The 27,756-nt window shown below is 38.1% G+C and overlaps 1 protein-coding gene across 1 annotated transcript in view; it reads left to right on the top strand.

The window, feature by feature from the left end:
* The first annotated feature begins 7 nt into the window (after positions 1–7).
* The window catches only part of PPP3R1 (protein phosphatase 3 regulatory subunit B, alpha), a 66,021-nt gene continuing 38,272 nt past the window's right edge, over positions 8–27,756 (top strand). The window contains exon 1 of the mRNA XM_024133557.3: positions 8–335. Within this exon, the coding sequence (XP_023989325.1) occupies positions 333–335 (3 nt within the window). The 5' untranslated portion in view covers positions 8–332. The remainder of the gene's footprint in view (positions 336–27,756) is intronic.

The raw sequence follows: 27,756 nt of genomic DNA, 5'->3' as shown, positions 1-27,756 counted from the left end.
GGAGGCTGCAGCCCCCGAGCCTCCTGGCCCCCTTTCCCCCCCGTTTCTGTCTTTCCCCCTTCTCGCCGTCTCTCCTCCCGCGCTCTCCGTCTCTGAATCTCGACCTTAATTTCTCTTCTCCCTGCCCGATCCCGCGTGCCCAGTCACCCGGCCGGCGCGGTCCCCGCGGCGCCGCCTCCCCTCCCCCAGCCCGCACCCCCTCCCCCGCGGGCGTCCCGAGGGCCGCATCCGCCCCAGCCGACCGTAGTTGGGCCGCCGCCGCCGCAGCTTCCCGCGGGAGCCAGTCTGAGAGCCGACACTCCGCGCGAGCGAGCCGCCGACCGCCCAGCAAAATGGTGAGCCTTTGGCTTCCCCACGCACCATCGCTCCCCTCCCGCCGCTTCCAGGGGCGGGGGCGGGGGCGAGTCCGGACGCCCCGGGGCGGCTTACCCCGGTGGAAAATTCTAGAGACCCGAGAGAGCCCCAGCGGCCCGGGGGGCGGCGGGCGGCCTATTGACAGTACGGCGGGGCCCCCACCGCCCGCCCCCGGGCCTCCGCGGGGCGCCCCTCCGCACCCCCCACTCCGCGTCCCCGGGATTCCGCCCCGGCCTCGACCCCCCGCTGCCTGGGCCATCCGCTCCGGACAGTCCTCACATCGGCCTGCCTTCCCTTTCTCCGGACCCTCTTCCACGTGGAGCCCCCCCTCACCCCCCAGACTCACTCTCTCAAGTTCGGGGAGATTCCGGAATCCTGTGGAAATCATGTGTGGCAAATGGCCCTTTATATAAGACCCACTTTCTCTCCAGGGCTGCTCTTTCTCCCACTCATGCTCTGTTTTCAAGCAACGAGCCTTGGAAGGAATCCTGCCTTACTTCCCCCTCTCCAGTTCGTGTTTATTTCACTGCTGTTTGCAAACGTACGAGGTTTTTTGTTTTTTGGTTGTTTTTCGCTGCTGCTTTGCTCTGCAGTGGCGAACCGGAGAGGTCTAAGGTGTAGATTAATGAAAACAAGTCTAAACTCGGTTTGTGATAAACGGAGATACTTGTTTTTTAGTGCTTACTTACTGCCAAGGGTTTTTCGTTTTCTTTGTTACCTTCGTAAGTCTCTCCTGTGCTGGTTGTTTTTGAATCATGGCGATTTAAATTTGTCTTTCCTTAGCCTCACATTAATCCCTAGGTAGAATTCACTGCTGTAGTGTTTCCGACCGACGCTAGGGGTGTGTCTCCCGCCTCTGTCACTGTAGCCAAGAAATCAACGACGCCCTTTTAGCCTGTTACCTTACCGGTTTTCTCGCTCCGGCTAGCCGGTGCAGTTTCCTCTTTGTAATCAAGAATTGTATGCATAGTAGAAAAAGTTTGCAGTGCTTTTTCATCTATATCAGATATCCGAACAGGTGATTTGGTCGTTAGGCTTTTTCTATAAGTCTTTAAACAGTTGTCCGAAGATTTTTCGACGGATTGCTTGGCGTAATGTCTTGCACCTTGTAATTGCATTTCTTTCACCTTGTATGTAGAATTTAAGCATTTCAAAATAGAGCGGTGGGTGAGTGAAGAGAGAAATTCTGTGGACTGCAACTTGGGATCAATTTGTGTGATTGGGGGGGAAGAAAGTGACATTAGTCAAGTAAGTCAGTTTTTATTTAAAACAGGACAAATGATTAAGTGCACCTATTAGAGTCCTTAAAATTCAGATTAGGAGCAGACTTAATAAATGATTAGTGGTTTTGATATGTAGAGGAAGTTTTACCCTGCCAACTTTGGAGGCAGCTCAGAGAGGATTTTGGCCTTCAGAGTCAAAACTTAGGCTTTTCGAGACTTACAGAAAACAAGTTAGAGCCGAGCCATTCACAGTGCAGGCTTTTTTTTTTTTTTTTTTTGCATAATCTTTTGGAGTTATGAATTTAACTTTAGTGCTTTAATACAACTTCTTTATACATGTATTTTACCTGAAGGTCCAGATCTTGAAGGTCTTTGTCCAGTGTTTTTACCTTTGTTTATAAATGATACGTTTTGAGGAACAGTGACCTAGTCTTGTTGTTTATGCAGTGTATAACAGAATGATCTGCTTTCCAAATAGTTTTTTTTTTCTTGAACAACAGGCTGAATTTTGAGAATTCTGTTTTAGGTCTTAAATTTATCTTCCTGATACTCAGTGTTTCCTTATTTTTCAAAAATATTTTAAAATCACCATATGAGATTTTTTCTTCCAGGTCATTATTTCTCTTTTCTTTACAGTTTCCTTTTTAGTATTTATTTTCTGATTCACTCTTGGCTTTTTTTCCTGCCGTCCTCTCAATAACATTTCAGGACATAATTTGTTGTGACAGTGGCCCATCAACTTTTAGGATTATGTTGGTCAGCTGAATTTAGCACTGGTTCGAAAGTGTCAGGTCTGTAGCTCAACTCTGCCATATGGAATATTGATTAATTCAAATAAATTGGACTTTGGAGTGGCATACAGTTCTGAAAACTTTCATTCCCTTTGGAAAATCTTTATAACTTTTACTGAGTATTATGGACATACATTTTTGTCAACAGATTTTAATTCATGAATATCAGTGATTAATTCAAGTAAGGGGAAAGTAAAAAGGCTTAGAGATTGAATTGAGCCTATCAAAAATCTTTTTTGACAGGTATTAATTTTACTTGCTACCTTAAAAGTAGCCTACTTCTTTTTTTCCTGTTATATCCCTTCATCTCTATTTGGGTCTTATTAAACTGTTGAGCAGGTGGGCTGAAAATTATGCATATGCATATAAAAATGTGAGTACTGAGCTCCAAAGAATTTTTCTTGAACAATTAATGGTCAGTTTTCTATGATTAAATAAATAAATGGATGTTTATTTATTGAAATAAATATATCATCACAATATTTTCTCTAGGTAGGTATGTATAGTTTTAGATAGAGTACTTCAGTGTTACTGACACACAGAGGTAAAATAAGAATAAAATAATCAAGTAGAATGTTGAAAACAGTCTCTCAGTAATTTTTGAAGGAGTAAATTTTGTAGGGGCATTTTTAGAAACAGTTAACTTTTTATGTATCAGATGTAGTTTTTGCTATGTCATTAGTGTAACTCAGAAATATGACCAGGTTTTTTGGTATCTTTTTTTCATTGGAATAGGTAATACAAATTTTGTTTTGGATGCATATATGAACATAGTGCATAAACAATTAGCTGTTCTTTTAAGTTTTGTTTCTTAGGCCAACCTTACATTTCATAAGTGACCTTTTTTATGTTTTTGTGTTTTTAAACTTTGTATTACAATTATCTCCACCATCTGTAAATAGAACCTAAAACACATTTATTGCTGTCTACAATAACTGCACTTGGAGTTGTACACAGCATATTTTAGTTTGGATTTTCTGACCAAGAAAGGCTACTTCAGAAAAAAGCAAGCAACCTGTCTTATGGCCAGCAGAATTAAAATTCACATCAATCATAAAGAGAAAATTTCTCCATTTACCATGTCCCATAGTGGTTAAGAAAATAAAAGGGTTCAGAGTACGAGGTAAAGAAGCTGACTAAGGGTCAGTCAGCAGTGAGAGAGGGACAGACAAGTGTGGGAGGATCAGGCATCTGTCATAGGTTGTAAGGCAAGCAAAAGTACAAGGCAGTGTAAGAAGTCAGCTTGGGCCAGGAGGATTAAGCGAGTCAGACCGTGGGTCCAGAGTCGGGGCAGTCTGCAGGGATTCATTCAGATGAACAAATACTTGTAGATTTTGTCTGCATTTCACTGGTTACTGTGCCAGGTTGTGGAGGATATCAAAATGATTAAGGCAGGTTTCCTCCCTTCATTTAAGTAGAGAACATAAGACAACTGCCAACAGGTGTGAAAGAAAGTTAGCATGTTACCATATGAATAATATACACAAAGCTGGACAGAAATTGAGGAAAGAGCAAAATCAGTTTCTTTTGGGATTAGGGGAAGTTTTATGAAGGAGGTGACAATTGAGCTGGGTCTAAACAGATTAGCATTGCAGTAGGCAGAGTTGGAGGTAGCTAGGAAAAGACTCTAAATTCTGGAGCTAGGAAGAGACAACATAGATTTGGAGCACTGACACTCAAAATGTGATTCCTGGACAGCATCGGCATCATCTGGGAACCTGTTAGGTCCCACCCTGAACCAGCTGAATCTATAACTCCGGGGCTGGGGCCAAGCAGTCTAGATTTATATACCTCTGGGTAATTCTGATCTATGCTAAATTTTGAGAGCCACTGTTTAGAGAATAGCATGGAATGTATTTATTTAAATTTTAGTTGAGTGTCTTAATATACCTAGCATTGACTGTAAAAACAGAAGACATAATTATAGTTTCCAAGGAACTTAATCAACTAGGTGAAAAAGACAATTGTTATGCAGTGTGATATGTGCTATTAACAAACTCAACATGGGGTGGTGTAAGAGCACATGGCAGGGGAGAGGTGTAATTCAAACTGAGGTGGTGATTGGATGGAGAGATGAATGAATATCACTCAAAGAAAGCTTCATGGAAGAGAGGGTGCCTGAGCTGAGGCTTAAAAGGATGAATATTTAGCCAGTGGGAAAGACACTCTAGGTAGAAAGCTTTATGTTTAAAGCCACTGAGGCATGACTATATAAGCCAGTTCAGCATGGCTGGAGGGTAGGGGGGTAGAGTGGAATAGAGAGAGAGGGTGGTCAGGTAGATTGATGCAGGATCCTAGAAGGGTTTGCATATCACATGAAGGAATTAATATTTTTTTCCTTAAAGCCTGTGGGAAGTTATTGTTTTTAAGCTGGAGAATGACATCATCTCATTTACTGTTTTAGAGAGATCAATCTTATGGTCATGTGGATAAAATAGGATAGCTGAATGTAGACATGGGGACCAATTAAAAAATTATTACCGTAAAGTGAGATATTAAGGACCTGAAAGGATGTAATAACTGCAGATGGAGAGGAGGGACCAGGTATGAGACACATTTAGGAGGTAGAGGATAGGACTTGGTGACCTGGATTATGGGGAAGGAAGGGGTGAATCTTGCTGTGGCTTCTGGCTTGGGTGACTGGATAGATAATAGTGCCATCCACTCAGCAAATATTTATCAAGAGCCTGTGTACTTGGGTAAGATTTGATTCGAGGGATACACTAGAATGCTATTCTGCCCTCAGGAAACATCCAGCTTTCTGGGATGACTGTTGTTTCATCTCTAGTCTTCTCTTATCATGTGGTACTTAATGCTTAGAATGCTATGTTGCAAGAGTCTAAGTTCAATAAGATAGAGTATTGTGAAATATTAACAGTGCCTGCTGCATAGATATGGTCTAGGAGATAGCAGAAGGAACCTGACAGCCTGGAGGTAGGAAGAGGCAGCATATGTTTGAGCAGTGATTCTCAGAATATGGATCCTGAACTAGCAGCATCAGCATCATCTGGAACGTTGTTAGAAATGCATATTTTCTGCCTAGGAGATACAGGAGAAGTAGATTTGGAGGAGTGGTGCTGATTTCTACCTTGGACATGGTGAATTTAAAGTAGTCATGGTGGGACTTCCCTGGTTGCACAGTGATTGGGAGTCTGCCTGCCAATGCGGGGGACACGGGTTCGGGCCCTGGTCCGGGAGGGTCCCACGTGCGGTGGAGCGACTAGGCCCGTGCGCCACGACTGCTGAGGCCCCCGCGCCTGGAGCCCGTGCTCCGCGGCAGGAGAGGCCGCCGCGGTGAGAGGCCCTCGAACCGCGGCGAGGAGTGGCCCCCGCTCGCCGCAGCTGGAGAAAGCCCGCGTGCACCAACGGAGACCCAACGCAGCCAAAAATAAAAATAAAAAAATTTTTATAAAATAAATAAATAAATAATCATGGGTCACCTAGGTGGATATGACCAACAGGTAATTGGCTGTATCTGGATATGGAAGAGAAATCTGGGCTTATATTAAAGATTTGAGTGTTGTGTGTATGTGTTCTAGGTAGTAATTGAAGCCATGAAACTGAATGAAATCCCATAGAGAAAGAATATAAAACGATAAGAGAAGAGGACAAACCCTAAAGAACACTGCATTTAAGAGGCAGGTAGAAGATGAGGAACCTGTCAGTGTTGTCTGAGAATAATTAGGTAGTTGGAAAATTAGCAGAGTGATGTCATATTTGAAGGAGTCAGCAGTGTCTAGATTTTGCAGAGATCAGGAACGAAAAGAACTTAAAAGTGTCTTTTGGGGACTTCCCTGGTGGCACAGTGGTTAAGAATCCGCCTGCCAATGCAGGGGACACGGATTCGAGCCCTGGTCCAGGAAGATCCCAGATGCCGCGGAGCAACTAAGCCAGTGAGCCACAACTACAGAGCCCGCGCGTCTAGAGCCCGTGCTCCGCAATAAGAGAAGACAACGGCAACGAGAAGCCTGCGCACCGCAACAAAGAGTAGCCCCCGCTCTCCGCAACTAGAGAAAGCCCACACGTAGCAACAAAGACCCAATGCCACCAAATAAATAAATAAATTCATAGTGACTGTACCAATTTACATTCCCACTAACAGTGTACTAGGGTTCCCTTTAAAAAAAAAGTGTCTTTTGGAGGGATCAGGAGAGTTCTGGTGACTTTGGCAGTAGTACAGAAAAACACCATTTTGTACTGGTAGCAAGGAAAGCCAGGATGCTGTGAGTTGAGTAATAAATGGGTGGCCAGAGATTGAGTATATAGACTGTTCTTTAATGCTTTGACTTAAGGAGAGATGATGAGAGAAAACTTAGGTTTGAGGAAGAATTTATTTTGGGGGTTAAGGGAACAAGCCAGGAAGGAGGGAGCAGTTGAAGACTCAAAGAGAAAAGATGGAATTCTTAATAGTTTGAGGGCCCCAGGGAGGTAGGAGGGTATATGAGTCTCCTTAGACAAGAAGAGAGATTTTTCTCATCCATTAACATGGGAGAGGAGGAGATAAAAATGAAAACTATTATAGAGGTCATAATCTTTGAGATAGCAACTTCAATTAAGCCCTAGGTAATGAAAATAAAATTGCAAAGAAATGTAAACTGAGAATGCAGAGGCCTTGTCTTTGCCTTTTCATTGTTATTTTCCAAATACTTGATATATGATAGATAATTAAGTAGCGTTTGAAGACGGAATATGTGGACAAATAAGTAGAATAAAGGAGTAAGTGCTGATGAGACAGTGCAGGCAGTGAGCGTCAGTTTTGAGACATTTATGGAAAAATGGACAAAGAAAAGTTAACTCTAGTGGTTTACAGTTGAGGTAATTCTTTGCAGGATAGGAGATGTCAGTATTTTTATTTTTATTTTTTGGCTGCGTTGGGTCTTCGTTGCTGCGCACGGGCTTTCTCTAGTTGCGGCGAGCGGGGGCTGCTCTTCGTTGTGGTGCGTGGGCTTCTCATTGCGGTGGCTTCTCTTGTTGCAGAGCACGGGCTCTAGGCGCGTGGGCTTCAGTAGCTGTGGTGCGCAAGCTCAGTAGTTGTGGCTCACGGGCTCTAGAGTACAGGCTCAGTAGTTGTGACCCACGGGCTTAGTTGCTCTGTGGCATGTGGGATCTTCCTGGACCAGGGCTCGAACCTGTGTCCCCTGCATTGGCAGGCGGATTCTTAACCAGTGCGTCACCAGGGAAGTCCCAATGTCAGTGTTCTTTAGAGTTAGAAGAGAAGCCGGGAGAGGGAGCTGAGGAAGAGGGTGATTAGTGGAATGAGCCTTAGAAGTGGTAGAAAGAAGATGGGTAAAAGGAAAGGAGGGACATTGAAAAAGAGGGAAAAAAACAAGGGCCATGACGACAGGTATGTTTTAATAATGGAGTTCAAACTAGGTGACCTAAAATCACCTCAGCAACTGGGGATAGTTTGAGGCAAGATCATCTGCTGAAGTTGAGGCTGAGGTGAGTGAGGTGAGGTTGAGGCTGAGGAGTATGGAAAACGATTATAATATAGATTTTGAAAGATTTGATAGGCAGTTAACAGGGTATTAAGTAAACCTTATTAAATAGTAGGTGGACCCAGGACTTAGGAAATTAATCTAGGAAACAGGAGTTTTAACAAGAAAAGAGCTTAATTCTTTGTCAATCTTTGCGTTAGTAATTTCTGATCAAATTACATAGTTCTAAAAGGAACTGTTTTCTGAGTTCAGGTTTTGTGGTAAGGGGAACATCTAGTTGAAGATTAATACTCTTAAAAATTTTTTAAAGTTCTAAACACACAAAAGTTCTAAACACACAATACAGTTGCTTAAAAAATAATACCACACTGAAAGGTACACAGTGGAAAGTCTTTCCTGGCCATCCATTCTCCTTGTGTTGATCACTGTTAAGTTTCTTGTATATTCTTCCAAGAAGTTTTTTTTGGTGTGTTCCCCCCACCCTTTTTTTTTAAAGCTATGCCAGTGTGTGGATTTATTAATTTTTTATAATTTAGCTTTTATTAAGTAAGATTACAAAGGTCAGACTTAAAGAGATTTTTAATGATGTCATGCTCTAGTTTACAAATTACAGGCAGTTTTATTTCAAGGTTTTGAACCATCTTTGAAATGTAAGCATTGAGTCAAAAACAATTCGGCATAATTTTTTTAATTAGCAATTTCATAATGGTTGAGGTTGGTACTTCAGCTAGGGTCTGAACTAGGTCAGTATTCTTATGAAATTACTCTAGGGAAAATACTAGAACACTTTTTGTACTTATTTTTCCACTTAGCACCTTATTAACAACATGGATAACAATTTTTTAAATTAAAAAGAGAAAATGATCTTTGAAGTGTAGTAGAGAAAGCATCTTTTTTATTTCAAGCTTGCCAGATTAAAATTTCTTCCTCACTTTTGCCCTTCCAAATAAACTTTTTAATTCAACAGTCCATATTCACTTTCTCCCTTTCCTGATTTTTCCTTGGACTCCCATATCCACTTTGTGGTCATGGGTTGACAGTAATTATAGCTAATGTATAGATCTAGTGCAGGAATGAAATTTTGAAATGAAATGTGACTAATTAATGTTTCTGGGTTTGTCTTTGGTTTTTATAGTCTTGTACTATAAAAATATTTAAAACATTTGAAGATTTCTATAGGAAATCCTTTAAAGTTTAGCACAGGTAATTCAGAAAGTCATAATAGGTTACTTTCTCAGAGTGTTGTTTTGTTAGTTAAAGCCCTTTCTTACCAGTATCATCAGGAGGGCCACGTGGTAGCCCCATTGCTATCCCAGAAAACATTTCTGTAAATGAGATAGCACTTTGACTTGTGTTCTGGGAGCATTATTAAATTCATCTGTGCTCTAGCTAGGTCTCTCTTGACTTTTGTGAACAATACAGAGAATTCATTTTTACTTGTATGTTAGAATTAGGTATGCAGGACTTCCCTGTTGACGCAGTGGTTAAAAATCTGCCTGCCAATGCAGCGGACACAGGTTCAAGCCCTAGTCCGGGAAGATCCCACATGCCACGGAGCAACTAAGCCCTTGCACCACAACTACTGAGCCTGTGCTCTAGAGACCGCAAGCCACAACTACTGAGCCTGCCTGCCACAACTACTGAAGCCCCTGCACCTAGAGCCCACGCACCTAGAGCCTGTGCTCCGCAACAAGAGAAGCCACCGCGATGAGAAGTCCGCGCACTGCAACGAAGAGTAGCCCCTGCTCGCCGTAGCTAGAGAAAGCCCGCGTGCAGGAGCGAAGGCCCAATGCAGCCAAACATATATACGTACATAAATTTATTAATTAAAAAAAAAGAATTAGGTATGCAGTTTAAAACCTAGGGATGAGAGTGTGAAGCACAGGCACCTACAAAAAAGAGTCAAACCTTTACCATTGGCATTGTTAGAGCTGTCTGTTAGCACTTTTATTTATTTATACTTTATCTAGTTTCAGGGATGGTTTTCTTTCATATGCTCCTGAGTGCAGTGCCACAAGCAGCCTCCTATTATAGGCATGCAATAAGCTGGCATCCAGCTTATAGCATGCTGGCTTGTAAGGCAGTCTTTAATTATTTGCTTATAAGGTAATCTTTAATAAAAAATTAGAATGTCAGGAAAAACAAGTGCTAATAGGTAAATAAGGGAAATCTGTGATTTTATGTGTGCTCACATTGCAATTGTTTTCCTAATAAATAGAATTTCATGAATTATAAGCTAGCTCATAGTAATCTTTCTCAAATAGTGAATTTATGAATGAACAGGTATACTTCAGCTCTGCCTTCCTGTCTAGCTGTCATTCTTTCTTTACCATCATACTTTTGACTCATCTGTATTTGCTTATTTTCTTGTTTTTCAGTCTGCTACAGTCTAGATCTGTGATGTCCAGTTCAGTAGCTGCTAGCTACATGTGGCTATTTAAACTTTAATTAAAATGAATTAAAATGAAATAAAATTGTGAATTCAGTTCTTCACAATATCTACGTTTCAAGTGCTCAGTAGCTGCTTGTGGCTAGTAGTTACTGCATTAGCGCAGATTTAGAGGATTTCCAGCATTGCACAAATGTCTGTTAGATAGCGCTGGTCTAGAATGATTACGCCTCTGCATTTCACTGAAACTTACTATGTTGACAGTACTCTTCTAATTATCAGCATGAGGTTGGGAGTTGGGAAGATTTGACTTTAGATTCTGGTTCTGCCATTTTCTAGCTAAGTGACCTTGAACAAATGCTGTAAACTCTCTAGACCTTGTTTAGTACATGTGTAAAATGGGAATCACAGCACCTGAGATAGTGGTGACAATAGAGAGTGTCTGGAAATCCCTCATTAAATGTATTTGGTTCTTCATTCTTCTTACTTGACTTCTTTGTTATGTTGGGCCTTGTAGGGAACTCTTCAAATTCTCTCCTCTTTTGGCTTTTGTAACGTTTTCTGCTAGTGGGTCCTCTACCTCTCTGACCATTTTAGATCTTTGTTGCTTGCCTCTCATCTGGCTTTGGTCCAGGGCCCTCTTAAATATGATTGCATCACTTTCCCATTTAAAATCTCATAGATTATAGAGACTAAATCCTTAGCATAGCCTGTAGACTGCATTCGTTTTACTTGCTGTTTACTTCAGCTTCTTCCACCATGTTCTGCTTTCTCTCTATACTATAGCCACTTAAACCTTACATTTATTCAGTATTTTATGCTATGTTTGTTCTTCCATCTGTTTATTCTACTGTCAGAGCCTTTTTCATGGACTGTGTTTGGAATGCCTCAAAAGTCCCTCAAGTAAGTGACTGAGCCTCCCACCCCCATGCCATGTCAGGCCATGTTCCTGTGTTATACTCTTTTAGTACCTTTTATGTCTTTGTAGCACATGATTAATTAGCTCTATAGGTTTTTGGCTGTTTTCTGTCTCCCCATGATATAATGTGAGTTCTGTGGGAGTGGGCATCGTGGCTGTCTTGTTCTTCCCTCTTATACACACCTAACTGCCAGTGTAGGCTCGTATATATTTTATAAATATTTATTGAATGAGTGAATTGAATAAATGCATGAATTCTTTGTTTATTCTCAAAGTTTCATCATCTCCTATGTACTGATGATTCATATTTTCAGCCCACATCATTCTCTTCTTCTCTAGTCCAGAGTTCTAACTGCTTACTTGATATTTATCTAAATAAGGATGTCTGTAAGACGCCTCAAACTCAACGTAACAAAAACCACATGCATTATATTATCTTCATATTCATGCTTCATTATTCCCTAATTTTTCTTAATGGAAACAGTATCTGTCCATTCACTCCTATCTGGAAACCTGGTGTATATGTTTTACTCCCCTTCACTACTACCTAAAGCAATCATCAGTTACAGTCTGTACTAAAAGTATGACACAGAACACCTCCTGACCTGGTTTGGAGGTGGGAGGCTTAGTTGCTCACTCGAGGGACTTTTGAGGCATTCCAGTCTGGCTCACATACTGTCCATAAAGAGGAAAATGTACTTAACAACCTTCCCAGCATATTAATGCTTCCTGCCGTAAGCAGTGGCAGCTGAATCTAAAATACACTGACACAGCTGAAAGCAGCAAGCTACTGAAGAAGAGAGTTCTGTATACTCTATCCATATACCACATTCTTCCTCTTGACTGATATTGGCCATTTATCTGTGTTGAAAGAATTTATTGCACATTTCCCCCAGATGTTTGTGCATTTTTTCTTTTTTTCTGTAACTTAGCTTCAAATACCCTTTACACTTTTTTCTATTACATTTGATCCTCGAACAACATGGGTTTGAACTACGTGTGTCTACTTACTTAACAAGCAAATTGTTTTCAGAAACTACAGTACTGCGAGCGTGGGGGTTGGTTGAACCTGCAGATGCGAACCGCGGATACCGAGGGCCGACTATGGGGCTGGAGCATCTGCGGACTTTGGTGTCTGGCAGGTCCTGGAAGCAATCCCTGTGAATACTGAGGGACAGCTGTACTTTGTTTGAGCTGTGCGTTTAGAAAGTGCCAGGCTTATTAGTTACTTAGCACATCTTTAACTATGTTAATATGCTTATTAGGATTCTTGTTGGTTTTGTTAATACTCTGGTTACAGAGTTGCACAGGTTTTGAGTGTCTTGCTTCCAACTCTTTTCCTTAAGCCATGTTATTTTTAATGTGTGACTGTTTGTTTTAATGTGTAGTTTTAAGAACATGGAGATTTTTCAGGAACATACGTATCATGTTATGGTAAGTGTGTCCTGTCATTTAGATCCCTAAATATCTCTTGAATCAAATTCTTCTTTATCCCCGCTGCCACTGGCATAATTGCAGTTTCATTTATTTCTCACCTGGACTATTTCTGTAGCCTACTTGAGGCTTTTCTGTTTTTACCTCCAAGTTCTTCTTCATTCTGTCTTCCATACTGCCACTAGTTTTTCTTCTGAAAAGGAAATCTAGTGTCACTACCTTATTTAAAAGTCAGTGACATATCTTCAGAATTAAACATTTAAACTCCTTTTCATGGCACTCATGTTCTGATCCTTATTTCTAGCCAGGCTTATGCTATAACCAAGTCAAACTACTTGGTTCTCAAATGCCTCATCATTTTTCACTTATTGGTGCCTTTGTATGTACTTTTTTTTTTCCCACCTGAATGTCCTTCCGCTTGCTTTCTCTGTCTGGCAAACATCAAGATCCTGTCCCAGTTACATTTCCCAGCTCCTCCAGGCAATCACTGGCCATTTGTAAGTAACTGTTGTTATAGTACACCCCATATTTCATTGTGTTTCATTGCCTCTTCTACCAAGCCATGGGCAGAGCATGCATTTTTATTCATCTTGGTAAAGCCAGTTCCCTGTGTAGTATCTCTCATGGAATGTAAATGCTAATGCAGGATGGGTAGGTAGGCACTTGTCCTGGTGGCTTGGGAAGCTGAGGTGCAACTGAATTAGTTATATCTGTCATCTAGGGTTAGGGAGGTCTTTGAAAGTCCTGTGAATAAACAGTTAGAAAGCACAAGTGTGTTAGGCACAACGGGAAGGCTACCAAAAAGGAAATTGCTGTTGATTCTAAAAGTTATAGGACTCTTTTATGCTTTAAGATTCTTTTTACATATCTGAGTAAAGTGTCAGTTATATGTGAGAGTGTTACTTTCATTTGTTAAATGGTAAGCAAACTTTTTCATAAATAACACTCAAAATTTATAAAGAACGTTTAATTTTGTTTACTTAAACTGGTTTCTCTTAACATTTTCTAGATGTATTCTAGAACAGCTGGTAAAGGGGGACTGAGACTCTAAATCTTTGATTTCTTAATTTAGCAAACATACTACATATATCAAACATAGTGTTAGTTCAGAGATGTCAGGAAAAAATAAATAGTCCCAGAGACTTCACAGCATAAATTGAGTCAGGCATGTAGAGGGAAAATTTTTAATACAATGAAAGTGCTTCAGTAGAGCTATTAGAAGGTGCTAGATTTCTTCTGGTCACTCTGCTTGCCCAGTTTAAACTTAACATATAGCAGCTCTTTGGACATTTTATTATTCATTTTAGTCACATTACTCATCTCATAGAGTTGTATAATGTCAAGCAGTTATTTAAGTGCTGAAAGAATACTGTAATCATTTTGTTGTTGATGACGTTGCTTTTTTTTGAAGTGTAGTTGATTTACAGTGTTGTGCCACTCTCTGCTGCACAACAAAGTGACTCAGTTATACTACTCATATAGACATACTTTTTAAATATTCTTTTCCATTATGGTTTATCGATTATATTGCTTTTAATGCATTATATTTGATACTATGAGACATACTGTGATGTGGTGGAACACACATGGGATATAGAATTGGAAGACCTATACTGGAGGATTATATATATATATATATCTGTAAAATAGCCACAAGACTGCCTGATTTAGAGTTCTGGTGGGTATTGGGTAAGTTAGTACCTAAGATGCTTGATAAAGCGCAAAATACTGTTTACATTTTTAAAAATCAAACTACTGAAAACTAGTATGTAGTGTTCTAGGCAGATCTAGCTTTCATAATCACTTCATTCTAATTTCTGTATAGCTCTGTCCAGTAATGTGCTTATTGACAAAGTAGAAAATGTATCAGAATGTTTTGGATTACAAGTAACAGTATCCTCCCATCTAAAAGTGGCCTAAATAATAAGGAATGTATTATTTCACAGAATAAGAAGCCCAGAGCCAGACAGTTACAGGGTGGTTTAGCAGTTCATCAGTTTCATCAGAGACATAGGTCCAGTGTACTTTAAAGCTCTGCATGTCAGGAGAGGGCTGTCATAATTTGACACTACCATCTGGCTGAAGAAGAGCAGGGAACACTTCCTCAAGTTCTCTTTATTAGAGAGGAAAGACTTTCTTGCAAGTCTCGTAGCAAGTTCTTTCTTAGGTCTTGTTGTGTTTTTCATGTTTCTTGCATACCACAAAAAAGACCAAATTCCTTATTCAGGCAGCTGAGTTTTTATTAGCTGGCTAGCTTACTTTACATCATGAGAGGATAGGCCTTATAGTACTAAAAACAGCCTCATCAATATTTTATTTGGTACTCTGAACAAAAGTCGCAGATTTTTGATGGGAACGTTGGCAGTGAGAATTATATCTGGCTTCTGATGTTATACTGTACCTCTTCCCTCACCAGTACATAGCTGTCACCCTGTGTTGTCAGCCTCGTTAACACAAATATTTTCTGTACCAAGTTTACCATAACCAAAATCGTAGATCTGGTAAGATACTTCTACCCAGAATATATAACAAATTCTTAAAGCTAAACAATAAAAAGACAGCCCAGCTAAAAAATGGGTAAAGGATTTGAATAGACATTTCTCCAGAGAAGACAAACAAATGTCCAGTAAACGCATGAAAAGATGCGCAACATCATTAGTCATTAGGGAAATACAAATCAAAACCACAGTGAGATACCACTTAACACCCCACTAGCATGGCTGTAATCAAAAAGACCAGGTAAGTGTTGAAGATGTGGAGAAATTGGAACCCTCATAACATTGCTGGTGGGAATGTAAATGGTTGTAGCTGCTTTAGAAAACAGTTCCTCAAAATGTTAAACATGGAGTTGCCGTAAGACCTGGTAATTCCATTCCTAAGTATATACTCATAAGACATAAAATGAAAAACACGTACACAGATGTTCCAGAATAGCCCCCAAAATGGGGACAGTTCAAATGTCCATTAACTGATGAATGGATAAATAAAATGTGGTATATCCGTATAACGAAGCATTATTTGGCCGTAAAAAGAAATGTATTGATTTTTGCTGCAACATGGATGAATCTTGAAAATATTCTGCTGAGTAAAAGAAACCAATTACAAAAGAACACATATTGTATGATTCCATTAATATGTAACATCCAAAATAGGCAAATATGTAGAAGAGACAGAAAGTTAGATTAGTGGTTGTCTATTCCTGGGGTGAAGCTGGGAAATGGGAGTGACTGCCAGTGGATATGGACTTTCTTTTTGGGGTGATGAAAATGCTCTAAATTTAATTGTGGTAATGGCTGCAGAGCTCTGTCAATGTACTAAAAACCACTGAATTGTACACTTTAGATGGTTGAATTTTATGGTATATGAATTATATCTTAAAGCTATTATTTAAAAAAAAACCCTTACAAAGCTGTAGTAATCAAAACAGTATGGTGTTGGCATAAAAACAGACACATAGATCAATGGAACAGAATAGAGAGCCCAGAAATAAACCTATGCATCCATGGTCAATAAATTTGGCAGAGGAACCAAGAATATAAAATGGGTGAAAGGACAGTCTCTTCAATAAATGGTGTTGGGAAAACTGGACCACTATCTTACACCATACACAAAAATCAACTCAGAATTGTTTAAAGACTTGAACATAAAGCCTGAAACCATAAAATTCCTAGAAGAAAACACAGGCAATAAGCTTCTTGACATCAGTCTTGGCCATGATTTTTTTTGATATGACACCAAAAGCAAAGGCAACAAAAACAAGAATAAACAAGTGGGACTACTAAAAAGCTTCTAAACAGCAAAGGAAACCATCAACAAAATGAAGGAGACCTACCAAATGGGAGAAAATATTTTCAAATTATGTATCCAATAAGGAGTTAATATCCAAAATATATAAAGAACTCATACAACTCAATAGCATAAAAACAGTCTGAAAAATGGGCAGAGAATCTAAGTAGACATTTTCCCAAAGAAGACATTTCCCAAAGCCAACAGGTACATGAAAATGTGCTCAACATCACTAATCATCAGGGAAGTGCAAATCAAAACCATAACGAGATATCACCTTACACCTGTTAGAATGACTGTTTGCAAAAAGACGAGATACAAGTGTTGACAAGGATATGGAGAAGAAGGGACCCTTGTGCACTGTTGGTAGGAATGTAAATTGTTACAGCCACTATGGAAAACAGTATGGAGTTTCCTTAATAAATTAAAAATAGAACTACTGTATGATCCAGCAATCCCGCTTCTGTGTATTTACTCAAAAGAAATGAAAAAACTAATTCAAAAAGATATATACATCCCCATCCATTGTAGCATTTACAGTAGTCAAGACATGGAAGCAATCTAAGTGTCCATGGATGGATGGATGAAGAAATTGTGGTATATATATTCGTATATGCAATGGAATATTAGCGATAAAAAAGAAGGAAGTCTTGCCATTTGCAACATTATGGACAGACCCTGAGGGCATTTTGCTAAATGAAATAAGAGAAAAACAAATACCATATCTCACTTATATGTGGAATCTTAGAAACAGAAACAAAACCCCAAAACCAAACTTACCCATAACAGGTAACAGTTGGTGTTTGCCAGAGGCAAGGGGTGGTGGGTGGGGGAAATGGGTAAAGGTGTCAAAAGGTACAAACTTCCAGGTATAAAATAAACAACTCATGGGGATGTAATGTACAGCATGACAACAATAGTTAATACTGTGTTGCATATTTAAAAGTTGCTGGGAGAGTAGATCTTAAAAGTTCCCATTATAAGAAAAAAAAATTATTAACTGTGTATGGTGTTGGGTGTTAACTAGACTTATTGTGGTTATCATTTTGCAATGTATACAAATATCAAATCATTGTGTTATACACCTGAAACTAATATAATGTTATATGTCAATTACTTATATCTCAATTAAAAAAAAAATACTTGAGGTGGTAGGCCTGATTTGGCTACCTAACAGATTATTACTTCTAATTTCTCCTGCGAAGTCATTTCTTCTATCTGACTGAACCTTCCTTATTTCTTCTCATTGTTATCATCTAACATCTTTCTGGATACTACAGTTTTTCATTCAGAATTTAAGTACCTGTGTCATATTGTCCCTCTAGGTTCCACTATCACTTGTCTTCATGTACACCCTTGCTTTAGCAACATTAACCTTCTCCATAACCCCATATGCTTTCTCTCTACTAAAACTATATCCTATGGCCATAGGCAGGGTGGTCTCTTACCATAATCCAGAACTCTTCCACAGCTAGGACTTTATTTCCTCTGTTTTGAGATTATTTTCTCAATTATAATTATAGAAAATGCTATGACTTTAGAGTTTTCTGATTTGGGATTGTGTGTTTTTAAATTAAAATATAGTACCAAATTAGTATTGTTCTCTACAAGAAGTTGTTGGACAGTTTGTTTCCATGTAAAGTATTCCATCCCTTTACTCCTCCTCTTCTCAGCTGTCTCCACCTATCTCACACCCTCTCATTGTCATGTTTCTGTGATTGTTACTGCTGTGTTAGATATATGAACAACACATTTTTAAATGGCTATGTGTGAGTTGTCAGCAACAAGCCACTTGAATTTAAGTGTTCTAAGTTGCGATGAAAACAGTTTCGCTAACTTCTCTTGTATAATACAGAAAGGGTGTGGCTTTATGATATATTGGTAAGAATACTATGGGAATTATATTAGCTTGAGTTCAAATTTGATCTCTACTACTACCAACCACGTGACCTGTTTAACCTTGACATCCCATTTACCCAGAAGATTGTTCGGAGGATAAATGAGAAGGTATATAAAGTCTCTAACAGAGTACCCAGCACATAATACTTCTTTCTTTTTGTATTCTGTGATGTTAACTTTCCTTTTTCCATCCATGTTTATGTTCACAAAGCTAACTTTTAAAGATTGTTTTCTAGATCCGTCAGTTTTTACCTTTAAAAAAATCCATTAGAACTCGACAGAGTAACAGCATTTATTGTATTGCATGTTTAGTTTGTTTGTTTGTTTGTTTGTTTTCATGGAAAGGCATTTTATCAGCAGTGTGTACATGTCAATCCCAATTGCAGGGACCTCCCTGGTGGTGCAGTGGTTAAGAATCTGCCTGCAGTTAGGTGCAGGATGTAAGTCACACAGAGTCAGAGTGTTAGAGGTTAGCTTTGTGAAGGACAAATCTAGTTACAGATAATACAGATTAGTAACAATTACAGGATAACTAGGATTGATTAACTCTTTCAGGCCAATCTATGCTGCTTCCCTAGCCTGTTCACTATTCCCTTTATTTTCCTTGTTACCCAGGAGAGGAAAAACCTCATTTCTATTTTTTGTTGCAACAGGAGCATTCCTTCTTAGATAATGTTAAATGTGTAAGTTGTAACGTGTGAAACATTTTTAACAGTTTTTCTCAAAGTTTTGAAACACTATTAGCCAGGATCATAGTGCAATAAGATAGAATGTTATTCCTTGAAAAACTTTGTGTGTGTGTAGAGTTAAGAAGCAGTTGTACGTTTATGATTTAGTAAAATAATTCTAAAGGAAAAAAAAAATCTGCCTGCCAATGCAGGGGACATGGGTTTGAGCCCTGGTCCAGGAAGATCCCACATGCTGTGGAGCAGCTAAGCCTGTGCGCCACAACTACTGAGCCTGTTCTCTAGAGCCTGCGAGCCACAACTACTGAAGCCTGCACATTTAGAGCCCGTGTTCTGCAACAAGAGAAGCCACTGCAATGAGAAGCTGCGCACTGCAATGAAGAGTAGCCCCTGCTCGCCACAGCTAGAGAAAACCCATGCACAGCAACGAAGACCCAGTGCAGCCATACATACATACATACATAAAATTTTTTAAAAGAACCAAAGTTAAGGGCTTCCCTGGTGGCACAGTGGTTGCGCGTCTGCCTGCCGATGCAGGGGCCACGGGTTCGTGCCCCGGTCCGGGAGGATCCCACATGCCGCAGAGCGGCTGGGCCCGTGAGCCATGGCCGCTGAGCCTGCGCGTCCGGATCCTGTGCTCCACGGCGGGAGAGGCCCGCGTACCCCCCACAAAAAAAAAATCCCAATTGCATGTTTAGTTTGAGCTAAAGTAGTTACTGAAATTTAGATTGGTACATTTAAAGTAGCTGAAGGATTTTAGAACTTCATGTAAATAGTCTTAATTTGAAGAAAAGTAATTTCATTGTTAGAATAAAACCGGATGAAAAGAGCCACCAATTAAGATCATTTTAGAGATAGTTTTGTAGGGCTAGTGTTGGTAATTACTCTTTGTGTAGCAATCTGCATAACTAAGAGTTGTTACTGAGCAAATTAAAGTTACACCTTGCCTTTTAAAAAAAAATTATTTATTTATTTATTTATGGCTGTGTTGGGTCTTCGTTGCTGTGCACGAGCTTTCTCTAGTTGCAGTGAGCAGGGGCTGCTCTTCGTTGCGGTGTGTGGGCTTTTCATGGCAGTGGCTTCTTGTTGCAGAGCGTGGGCTTTAGGCACGTGGGCTTCAGTAGTTGTGGTACATGGGCTTAGTTGTTCCGTGGCACATGGGATCTTCCTGGACCAGGACTTGAACCCGTGTCCCCTGGGGTTCATTGGCAGGTGGATTCTTAACCACCGTGCCACCAGGGAAGTCCTACACCTTGCTTTTAATAGTATGACTTATATAAAGTCTGAACCTACACCCCAAAATGGGAATAATTGTTATTTGTCTCCTTTGTGACTCTTAACTTCCTATTAAAATTTTTCCTTGTATGCTTTCTAGAACAATATTAGAATATGATCCATAATAGAAACAAAATACTATATATGCTCTATTATAGTCTAAGAAAACATCATGGAATAATATAGATTATGATAAAGCCATAATGGAATATTAAACTATTAAAATAGATCCGTATTCTACTGGTTTTCTTTCTGTATTTAATAATTTGCTTTATTCTTAGTGAATTTCTCATAATTTTTTAAGTGTTAGTATTCTCCTATTTTTTATTTCATTTTCCCTTGTTTAATGGACTCTCCTTTTAGTGGTGCAGGCTATTATCTGTATGCTGATAATTTCCAAAATCGTATCTCTAGTCACGATCTTTCCCCTGAGCCCAGGTTCTGTACTTGCTGGATATATCTACCTGGATGTCCATAGCCCCTTTACAGTTTCAAAATTGTATGTTTGGGGGACTTGAGAATCTGCTGTGTTTATACTTTGATCATGCCTAGCATATTGTATGACACATGGATGGGCATTTCCCCCCTCCTCACTAATTGTTCTGTTAAAGGGTATAAATAGCAGGCTCTTTACGTGCAGAAAAATACTTCAGAATATTAATAAAGCAATATAAAAAGTTACAAATTCATATAGTAAAGCTATATTTATGTTCAGACAGCTCAGTAAAAGAATAATCTGGTGTGTTATGAATTAGTCATAGTGTAAAATAAGAGATGAATAAGTTAGACTGCATTAAAATTAAGAACTTTTCTTCATCAAGTGGTACCATTAACCATTCTCCACTAAAAGAATCTTGGGCTCCTTGGAGAAATAGCTGATTTCAGGACTGGGGCAGGGAAAGTACAATGTATGCTTGGAACATCTTGTGCCAGAAGGTTAGGAAGGCCCATAGAATGATGGGAATATATTAAAAGGACACAGGAACCCGCCTGAAGGGGAAGGTTCCCACTGGCCAAATGTGGGGCAATTTAAACATCAAATTAGATGATGATAAAAGATTATAACCCATTGAAATAAAATCCATTAAGTCCACACTGAAATACCTAAGTACATATAGATAGGGAGGAAAAAGAAATCTTTCCCTGCAGGAGGAAGCCAAGTAAAAAATGTTGAAGGAATGATGAAATTAGAAAACTACCATATGGCAATTGTATCAGTTACCTATTGCTTTGTAACAAATTACCCCAAAGTGCAATGGCTTAAAACAACACACATTATTTCACAGTTTCTCTGGGCTTAGCTGTGTTCTCTGCTTCATGGTCACTTGGAAGGCTGAAATGAAGGTATTAGCCTTGGGTTTGTGGTCTCATCTGAATGCTTGATTGGGGAAGGATCTACTTCCACACTCATTCGTTGGTTGTTGGCAGCATTCAGTTCTTTGTGAGCTGTTGGCTGGAGATCACCCTTAGTTTCTTGCTGTGTGAGCTTCATTAAAGTGTGCAAGCTGAGAAAGTTATAGAAAGACTTGTTGGCAAGATAGAAGTCACAGTCTTTTGTAACCTAATCACAAAAATTATGTCCCCTTGTTATTGTCATACTCCGTTGGTTAAAGGCAAGTTACACAAGGGAAGAGAATTATACAAGGCTGTGAATATCAGGAGGTGGGAATCATCTTAGAGGCTGGCTATCCCAGCAGCCATTATAATATAATTGATTCAGACAAGAATCATCGGTGGATGTTTAAAATGAGTGGATGAAAGTTTGAGGAGTAACTTGGATCTTTACATAGACTAAAAATATCTTCCAACAAGATGTATTAAATACAAAGAGGAAAATATAACTTTATAACGGAGAAATCTGGCAGAGCTTATCTAAGTGATCAAAGTTAACATTACCATTAATGAGAAAAACCAACATTATGTTTTTCCTGATATCTGAGAAGAAGACATTACCATCTTTTTGGTATTTTACCAGAGGGGTATAATCTGAATCAAATCCTGAGGAAGCATTAGGTAAACCCTTTGAGGGACAGTCTACAGAATAACTGGCCAGTATTATTTATAAATGTCAAAGTCGTGAAAGATATAAACAGACTGAAGAATTGTTCCAATTTAAAGTATGCTAAAGAGAGACATGACTATTGAATACAATACATGATCCAAGATTTTTTTTTTCTATAAAGAATGCTATTGGGACATATGTATTGTAGAATAATATAGAATATTATTATGGAACCATAATAAAGTATTGGAACAAACAGAAAATAGATCCGTAGTCTACTGGTTTTGTTGCTGTATTGGATTGCTTTCTTTTTCACTGGTGAATTTCTCTTCAAATGCTAATACTCTCAATTCACAAACTTTAAATATGGTCTTTGGATTGGATCAGTAGTTTTCAGAGTGGTCCATGTATACCCGGGAAATCCCCAAGGCTCTTTCAAGGGGTCCATGAGGTCAAAATGTTTTCATTATAACACAAAAATAATATTTGTTTTATCCACTCTGTTTACATTTGCACTGATGGTGCAAAAGCACTGGCTGGTAAAACTGCTGATACCTTAGCATGAATCAGAACAGTGACACTGTACTGTACCAGTAATCATTGTATTCACTGCCATGCAATTGCAGTTTTAAAAAATACCAGTTTCACAGTGTTCTTGGTGAAGCAGTAAAAAATATTAATTTTATCAAATCTAACCACTGTGTACATGTATCTTTAATACCCTGTATGACAAAATGATATGTATAAATCATCACTTCTGCATATGTAATTTATGATGGTTGTTTTAAGGAAAAACAAGCACTTATGTGATTTGTAAGCTGAAGTAGCTATCTTTTTCGTAGAACACCAAAATTGCTTGAAAACAACTGACAAAATCTGGTCATTCACACTTCAGTATTTGACAGACACGTTCTCAAAAATGAATGGTGAGGCTGTCATTTCAAGGAAAATAACTGACACATGAAACATGAAATACAGAAAACCTCAGCAAAGAAATAGAAGATATAAAGAACAACCAAATGGCAATTTAGAAATGAAAAACAATAATTGATACAGTGATGCAGTGTGTAAACTCAACAGACAGAGGAAAGAATCAGTAAACTGGCAGATAGAGGAAAAGAAATTACCCAGACTGAACAATAGAAAGAAAACAGACTGATAAAAATAATCTACAGAGCCTCAGGGAACTGTGGGACTATAAAAAAGATTTAACACTTGTGTCATTGGATTCCTGAGAGAGGAAGAAAGAGGGCTTCTACCTCAAGAGCCAAAAAGAAAGAAAAATCTACCCAAAGGAAGGGAATAAAGATAAAAGTGAAATTGAAAACAGAAGAACAGTAAAGGAAATCAATGAAAGAGCTGGTCCTTCAAAAAGATCAATAAATTGACAAACTTCTAGCAAGACTGAGAGAAATTAAAGAAAAAACAAAGTATCAGTATCAGGAATGAAATAGAAGGTATTGGACTTCCCTGGTGGCGCAGTGGTTAAGAATCCGTCTGTCAGTGCAGGTGACGTGGGTTTGAGCCCTGGTCCGAGAAGATCCCACATGCCGCGGAGCACTAAGCCTGTGATTCACAACTACTGAGCCTGCGCTCTAGAGCCCGCGAGCCACAACTACTGAAGCCCGTGTGCCTAGACCCTGTGCTCTGCAACTAGAGAAGCCACCACCATGAGAAGCCTGTGCACCGCAATGAAGAGTAGCCCCCGCTCGCCGCAGCTAGGGAAAGCCTGTGCGCAGCAGCGAAGACCCAATGCAGCCAAAAAGTAATAATAATAAATAAATTTTTAAAAAAACGAAAGGTATCACCTGCAGATATGAAAAAGATAATAAAGGGAATACTACGAACAACTCTACAAATATAAATTTGACAACTTTGATGTATGGACCAGTTTCTTGAAAAATACAGACCACCACATCTCACCCAATATGAATTAGGTAGTTTAACTAGCCCTATTGCCTTGATACAAAAAAAAAAAAATCCCAAGAAGAAAACTGTAGGTCAGTATTACTATATCAGTGTAGATGCAGAAGTCCTTAACAAAATATAAGCAAACAGAATTTTTGGCTCGTTGCAGGGATGGAGCAGGGCTGCTTCACTATTTGAAAATCAACTAATACACTATATTAACATGGTAAAGAAGAAAAATTACATGATCATATCAGTTGATGAAGAAAAAGCATTTGATAAAATTCAGGACCCATTCATAATTTGAAAAAAAAAACATTTAGGAAAAAGATACTTAGGGGGAACTAAGCTGGATAAGGAACATTTATAAAAACCTACCTTATCCTTAATGGTATATTGGGAGAATCAAATTCTTAAAATTTCAGTTATTAAAAACTTTAGATTTTTACTTTCCTTGATGCTCACTTTTATCTTTTAAGCATTTATATGCACTTCAGATAAGCAAGCAGTTACTCTTATTACTGAAATAATATTTATAGTTCACAAGGAGAGTCTATAACCAAATAAGAATATGCTGTCACTTCTTAGAGTCTGCTAAAGATGAATGTCTAAATATTCTGACAGCATGCCCTTTGAAAATATTCTAAACTTTACAGTATGCATCTATAAAATTTATTTTTGTTTTCTCACATCTTGACACTTTAAGATCAAAGAAACTCTAAATGAAATGAGATAAAAGAGATCCAAAAATATTTTCATTTCTTTGCCAGAAAATTACTTTAGAACATATTTTCATATTCTTACTGATTTTTATATATACCAAAATTGATAAACATAATAAATTTATTTTTTAAATGCTGAATAATATGGACTTGAGGAAGAAGTTAGAATCAGTCCAAATGTCTTTATTTGCTGAAAGACAAAGTTTGACAATTTACCACAAATCAGTTTTTTTCTAGGATAAAATCAGGCCATCTTAGTAACATCTAAAACAGATATTCTTTATTCTCTGAAGTATAAGACAAGCGTTAAATCTTTTTTATAGTCCCACAGTTCCCTGAGGCTCTATAGATTATTTTTTTCAGTCTTTTTTCTTTCTGTTGTTCAGACTGGGTAGTTTGTTTTCCTCCATCTGCCAGTTTACTGACTCTTTCCTCTGTCAGCTCTATTCTGTTGAGTTTACTCACTGCGTTACTGTATCAATTACTGTTCTTCAGTTCTAAAATTGCTATTTGGTTCTTTTTTATATCTTTTATTTCTTTGCTGAGGTTTTCTATATTTCATGTTTCATGTGTCAGTTATTTTCTTCAAAGTGACAGGCTCACTGTTCAACACATTGATGCTTAAAATTCCACTTAAACGAAGTTCCTTAAGGCTATGTAGATTTTTATATGCACCTGTAAAACTCTTCCTTCAATAAATTTAGGATAATGTTAAATCTGGCTAGGGATATAAAAAGATAATAAGAGATTGTTGCCATCCTGGACTTTATAATCTGAGAAAGGGACTAAATAACGGATGAAAAAAATTATAAGGGTCAAGATTACTAATAGTTTCTGGTTCCTCGTGATACTACAAGATAATCTGAAAAATATATAATTTGCTATCTTGAAATGCATATATGTCTTATAAAAATAAAGATCCCATATTGTTTGGAATAATAGCATGACAGGAAACTATATTATTCACTATATTAACATGGTAAAGAAGAAAAATTACATGATCATATCAGTTGATGAAGAAAAAGCATTTGATAAAATTCAGGACCCATTCATAATTTGAAAAAAAAAAACATTTAGGAAAAAGATACTTAGGGGGAACTAAGCTGGATAAGGAACATTTATAAAAACCTACCTTATCCTTAATGGTATATTGGGAGAATCAAATTCTTAAAATTTCAGTTATTAAAAACTTTAGATTTTTACTTTCCTTGATGCTCACTTTTATCTTTTAAGCATTTATATGCACTTCAGATAAGCAAGCAGTTACTCTTATTACTGAAATAATATTTATAGTTCACAAGGAGAGTCTATAACCAAATAAGAATATGCTGTCACTTCTTAGAGTCTGCTAAAGATGAATGTCTAAATATTCTGACAGCATGCCCTTTGAAAATATTCTAAACTTTACAGTATGCATCTATAAAATTTATTTTTGTTTTCTCACATCTTGACACTTTAAGATCAAAGAAACTCTAAATGAAATGAGATAAAAGAGATCCAAAAATATTTTCATTTCTTTGCCAGAAAATTACTTTAGAACATATTTTCATATTCTTACTGATTTTTATATATACCAAAATTGATAAACATAATAAATTTATTTTTTAAATGCTGAATAATATGGACTTGAGGAAAAAGTTAGAATCAGTCCAAATGTCTTTATTTGCTGAAAGACAAAGTTTGACAATTTACCACAAATCAGTTTTTTTCTAGGATAAAATCAGGCCATCTTAGTAACATCTAAAACAGATATTCTTTATTCTCTGAAGTATAAGACAAGCGTTAAATCTTTTTTATAGTCCCACAGTTCCCTGAGGCTCTATAGATTATTTTTTTCAGTCTTTTTTCTTTCTGTTGTTCAGACTGGGTAGTTTGTTTTCCTCCATCTGCCAGTTTACTGACTCTTTCCTCTGTCAGCTCTATTCTGTTGAGTTTACTCACTGCGTTACTGTATCAATTACTGTTCTTCAGTTCTAAAATTGCTATTTGGTTCTTTTTTATATCTTTTATTTCTTTGCTGAGGTTTTCTATATTTCATGTTTCATGTGTCAGTTATTTTCTTCAAAGTGACAGGCTCACTGTTCAACACATTGATGCTTAAAATTCCACTTAAACGAAGTTCCTTAAGGCTATGTAGATTTTTATATGCACCTGTAAAACTCTTCCTTCAATAAATTTAGGATAATGTTAAATCTGGCTAGGGATATAAAAAGATAATAAGAGATTGTTGCCATCCTGGACTTTATAATCTGAGAAAGGGACTAAATAACGGATGAAAAAAATTATAAGGGTCAAGATTACTAATAGTTTCTGGTTCCTCGTGATACTACAAGATAATCTGAAAAATATATAATTTGCTATCTTGAAATGCATATATGTCTTATAAAAATAAAGATCCCATATTGTTTGGAATAATAGCATGACAGGAAACTATATTATTTTTTAAGAAGTGATAAGATTTTTATCTTAACTAGAGACTTAAATTTGTGTTATGAAGCAATTCCATTATACCTGGGACTCCTTATTAAGTTTTAAAAATCAGCTTTATTGAGGTATAACTTGCCATATAATAAAGTTAACCAATTTCATGTGTACAGTTAATGTGTCCTGGTAAATGTATATAGTTTTTTAAGCATCACCACAATCAAGATGTAGAACATTTCTGTTAGCCTCAAATGTTACTTGGTACCCCATTGCATGCACCCTCCGATCCGTGGCAACCCCTGATCTTTCAGTAACTATAGTTTGCCTTTTCTAGGATTTATAAATGGAATCATGCTGCATGTAACCTTTTGTATCTGGGTTCTTTTAACATAACTTTTGAGAATTATCTGTGTTATGTGTGTCAGTAGTCTTTGCCTATTCATTAGTGAGTAGCACTCCATTGTTTGGATACACCGCAGTATTATCTATTTGACAGCTGATGGACA

The sequence above is a fragment of the Physeter macrocephalus genome, chromosome 12, assembly GCF_002837175.3.
Source record: "Physeter macrocephalus isolate SW-GA chromosome 12, ASM283717v5, whole genome shotgun sequence".
Taxonomy (NCBI): domain Eukaryota; kingdom Metazoa; phylum Chordata; class Mammalia; order Artiodactyla; family Physeteridae; genus Physeter; species Physeter macrocephalus.
The sequence above is the reverse complement of the archived record's forward strand: the minus strand, read 5'-3'. Positions and strand labels throughout refer to the sequence as shown.